Below are 4,782 nucleotides of genomic sequence, written 5' to 3'. Positions count from 1 at the left end.
TTTGTTTACAGGATCAAAGGAAGCAAAGTTTCCTTACTTTAGCAAAGGAAAACCAGTCTCCTCCTGGCTTATATCGAAATCCTCTGACATTCTTCTTTACAAATACCCGTTTTGTACTTCTAGTAAGTGACCGTTGTTTTGTTTTGATCTCTCCGCTGCGTTTCCGTGTGCGTCACTTCTGAGCTGCGCATGCGCAACGCTGACCTCATACGTCATCCGCCTGGAACTGCTTCCATTTACAACAGTGAGCGCAAGCTAGATTAAAGTGATTATTACGTTTTGAATATGGATTGTTCACCCCCCGGAGCCATGTGAGATGCTTTTTTTTTAATGGATGGGCTCTTTTTATTTAACTGATGCATGCAACACCCGCTGAGTGGCATTAAACAGCTTGAAAGATCAAAGACAATTTTTAATGTAACTCCGACTGGATTTGTCTGAAAGAAGAAAGTCATATACACCTAGGATGGCTCTGGGGTGAGTAAAACACAGCCTAATTTTAATTTTTGGGTGAACTAACACTTCAAGGACTGCCAATAAGCAGTTTATAGGCACATTAGTAGTCTAAATTATTAAATGAATAAATACATTTACTGATTAACAGACAGCAAGTTTCCTGCAAACCTCAAGATACCAAATCAAACGATATGCCTATATCTAAATATCATCTATAAGTCCATCTAGATAAGTAATTTTATCTGGTATTGCTTGAGGGCCTGGATTTCTGCAGTATCACTTTTCTGTTCTGTGATTTAATTCATTTTGATCATTTAATTTGGAACGGTCAAATGAATGAATGTGTCTAAAGAAAATCCCTGCTGTTACAGTAATTAGCAACCTTATGTGATTTACTGTGATTGAAATTGGAAAGGTATAAATAGGACAGATAGAGGTAGGTGCAAAAATCACACACAAAATCACATCATATTTATTCCAGAACTACGTGTAATTAATGTCTTGAAAGGACTGACCAAATGGAAAGAGAAGATTTCGCTAAGTCGCTAATGGTAATCATTTGGACAAGCATCAGTTACAGTATTGCCAGTAATATCTTTGTAAATATATGTAGAACTTATCTATGATAGCAAGATTTGTCTGATATAGTGCTAAATTGCACTTCGTTAGAAGACCTATCATTAAACCTTGGAAATTGCTCTACTGCTGAGAGGAACTGCTGAGAAATTATATGGCTAGCAGGTCTTATTCCTATGCCATTTTTCACCACTGTCTCAAATGCATCCGTTTTGTGAGGGGCAGTGATATATATTTAATTTGTATCTTCATGCTGCTTACATATGAACATTTTTCATGGAAATGCATGCACTCAAGGACTCAGTATGTATTGATTACAGATATGAAGGGGGTGTCTTCATGTACAGTAGCCGATAAGAGATGAGGGGGTTTGTAGAGCTTAATCTGGAGCCTCAGAAGATTGGCAGAAGGTTTTTGAAATGTAAAGCTGTTGGATATGGCTCCCCTCCAGCTTATGTCTCAAACTGAGTTCAAATATTATTCTAGAGCTTAATCTGGAGCCTCAGAAGATTGGCAGAAGGTTTTTGAATTGTAAAGCTGTTGGATATGGCTCCCCTCCAGCTTATGTCTCAAACTGAGTTCAAATATTATTCTGTTTTCGTTTTTGTTTTGAATTTTTTCCCCATTTATTCTGCAGGAAAGTAATCACACTCCTCAATAAGGCCCTAATGGAGAATGAGACCATCCCTTTGGGCTATGTCCCACATTACCTTCTTCAAGGAGATCCCTTTGCTTCCAAGCTGTCCAGGGAGGCAGACATAGTGGCGGCGTTCTACACCCTTATCATCGGTAAGTGCACAAGGTCGTTGTTCATGTGAAAGAGTTCTTTATAAGCAGCATGTGAATTGTCTTGGATAAGATCAGAAATAATAATTTAATAATTTGAATTCGAATATTTAATTTAGGTTACAGCAGAATGTCTGGAGTTTTAGTGATTGTACTTATTTCTTGTTGATTTTAAGAAGTTTGTCTTGTAAAATGTCTTCAAACAAGTATTTGTAGTGAATTTAACATACTGACATTTTCATTATATTTTGGTTACCAACAATGGCATGATAAAAGCATCAGATATTTTAATGACTCTCCGTGATGTCAGATAATCGGGTTTTGCAATTAGATTTATTGTATTACTTAATCTTGCCTGAACATATAACATCCTTGGCTTGCATAAGAACCACTTATTTTTAACGCCATGTTGGTTGGTAGGGCCTACGTGCTAATGAACAGTCTTGGGAGTAGACACATTAATATAATCTTTAAAACAATGGGTTCAAATAAAGCCCACCCAAGAACTGTAACATAGCAGAATATGGATTTAATGCGTTTGTTTTTAATAAATATGTGTGCACCATTGCCATGTGTACTACTGGCAAAAGCGAAAAGATTCTGCAAGATTCTCCATGTTTTGTTAATAAATTGATGGATTTCATTAGACTGTCCACAGAGACACCCAATTATTTTTGTAATTTGAGTGAGAACCTTGTACAATTTTTTATCTTTGACTCTCAAATATTCATTATTAGCTATTTTTGTCCAGGAAGTCCATTGTATTGGTCTTCTGAATTCAATATCGGAAGAATGCACACCTAGCATACATATTTATTTCACTGATGTTGTTATGCGTTTTAAAAATGTATCTTAAATTCCATATATTCCTCTTTCAGCTTGTTTGTCGTGTGTGAGCGTGCTCTGAGGTTATTAAAAATCAAAGCATGTGTCTAGCGTTTTAAGATGTTTGTATTGACCAACAATAGTAGCATGTGTACACTCTAAAAAATGCTTGACTAACCCAGCTGTTGGGTTAAATTTTTGAATTAAAGTTTTAACCCAAAAGTTGGGTTAGTCCATATTTGACCCAAAGTTGGGTTGAAACAACCCAGCATTTTTTAGTGTGTACATATAAATGATATAAGCACATTACAGAGATTTTTCAGTGACTGTACTGACACAATGAATGCCTACAGGTACATTAACCAGCATGTATTTGATTCCTTCTGAATCGAAAAGTTATCAATTTAAATGAAATGTTAAAGAAAGGCTAAAAGGTGCAGAAGCTACAGTAAACACACTCCGAATTCTTAGAACCAAAACTTGGCTTGTAACTTTTACTTAAATTAGCTAAAAACTGACAGTCACTGAGACTTGTTCAATTCTTTCACGCTGTCATTGAGATGTCATCGTCTGTCATATAGTGGAGTTTGTTTTGAGCAGTGTCATTTAGTCCATTTTACATGCTACATACAGGGGAGATCCTGGGTGGTTAATTTTTTTTTTTACTACACTGAATATTTTTGTGGGTGGGTTTATATTTGAATGGCAGTTTCTCTGTAGGTACATACTGTAGTATTGTTTGCCAGAAAAAAAAGTTAGTTAATTGAACACATTATTGTAGGGGTGTATTTTTATTGGCTTTTCAGGAAAAAATGTAATGTTTAAATAATAATAATAATAATAATAATAAATAAAATAGTAATAATAATAAAATGCAAAACAATTCATGAAATAGCAAAAAAGATAAAAGGTGACATATTATTTTTGTACTTTTTAATACTTTGTATTGCAGAGGTCTTTGTTTCCCCCTTTTTTTTATTCTTTTCATGAATTTCTCTCTAAACCAGAATAAACATTTCTAAAACTGACATGACCTCTCCAAGAGAATGATTGCTATGTCCAATCTGTATAGTTGTTAGAAATAATTCAGATGTTTTGCCACTGCATGTCTTTTACGAAATACACTTTTGAAAAATTTAATTTGATAATGTTTGCCAATGTATGTCTGTCTTTTGCGAAGTACGCTTTTGAAAAATGTAATTTAAAAATCATTTTTTTGTTCTGCACAACATCATTTATAGCCCAGTCATCCATCAATAGCCATGGTATTAAAGGTATTAAAGGACGTTGCATCCCTTTTTTTAAATTAAGGTATTTTCCTTTACCGAGATTTCCATGTAATTCTCCTTTGTGACGGCTCGTCGGGGGAGGCAGAGCTTCCCCATAATTTTGAGGTGAAAATGGGAAGAGGACGATTTAATGTTAAGAAAATTCACAATTCATTGTAGTTAATGTCTCAGAATGTGTATTTTTTGTTTGTAATTTCACAGTTGTAATACCATAAAGTGAAAGCGCTTTTCTATCGCGAATGTGCAGAATCTGCTCATGTAATTACAACCGCTAATGATAGAGAAGGGTAGGCCATGAGCTCTCGTGCCTCCGTTGGTAAAAAAACATTAGCCAATCACCATCGAGTGTTCACTTTCAGCGCTGAGGAGTGTTGAGAAAAGAAACCTTGCAAGGGAGGCTAGCCTCCCTTCTGATATCAACCAATCATTAGAGACGAAAATTACGTGATATTAGTTTGAACGTCTCCTGCTGCGCTGATAATGTACCAAGTACTTATGATGAGTAGCGATATTGAATATTTGATTGCCAACAGATTTACCAAGCTGTCATTCAAACAGTGTATATATACAAAAAAAAAAAAAAGGGAAAACACGCCTAAGCTATAGGCTACAGCAGTCGGCTTAATTAAATGGCACATCAGGCAGCTCTATTTTAACACAGACTTTTAAGAAGGGATGGATGTTTGCTTCAAGTGATAGGCCAGGTAAGTGAAATTATATTATCTTGCTGTATGTATGTCGTTTTCTTTACGTTTTCTGACTAAAAGCAACCAAAAAGCCATTTTAAAGTGGTTAAGCAAATAATATAATAATAATAATCGGCAGGGATCCCAGACCAATACAATTAGTG

At 35.3% G+C, this 4,782-nt stretch overlaps 1 protein-coding gene across 1 annotated transcript in view; it reads left to right on the top strand.

Moving 5' to 3' along the window:
• Window positions 1-4,782, top strand: part of LOC107698323 (opsin-5-like) — a 14,264-nt gene that overhangs the window by 2,326 nt on the left and 7,156 nt on the right. Inside the window, exon 2 of the mRNA XM_016499282.1 lies at window positions 1,670-1,821. Coding sequence (XP_016354768.1) covers window positions 1,701-1,821 — 121 coding nt within the window. The 5' untranslated portion in view covers window positions 1,670-1,700. The remainder of the gene's footprint in view (window positions 1-1,669; window positions 1,822-4,782) is intronic.

Source organism: Sinocyclocheilus anshuiensis, unplaced genomic scaffold, assembly GCF_001515605.1.
Source record: "Sinocyclocheilus anshuiensis isolate Anshui unplaced genomic scaffold, SAMN03320099.WGS_v1.1 scaffold1746, whole genome shotgun sequence".
NCBI lineage: Eukaryota > Metazoa > Chordata > Actinopteri > Cypriniformes > Cyprinidae > Sinocyclocheilus > Sinocyclocheilus anshuiensis.
Note: the sequence above shows the minus strand (reverse complement) of the source record. Positions and strands in the feature narration are given on the sequence as shown.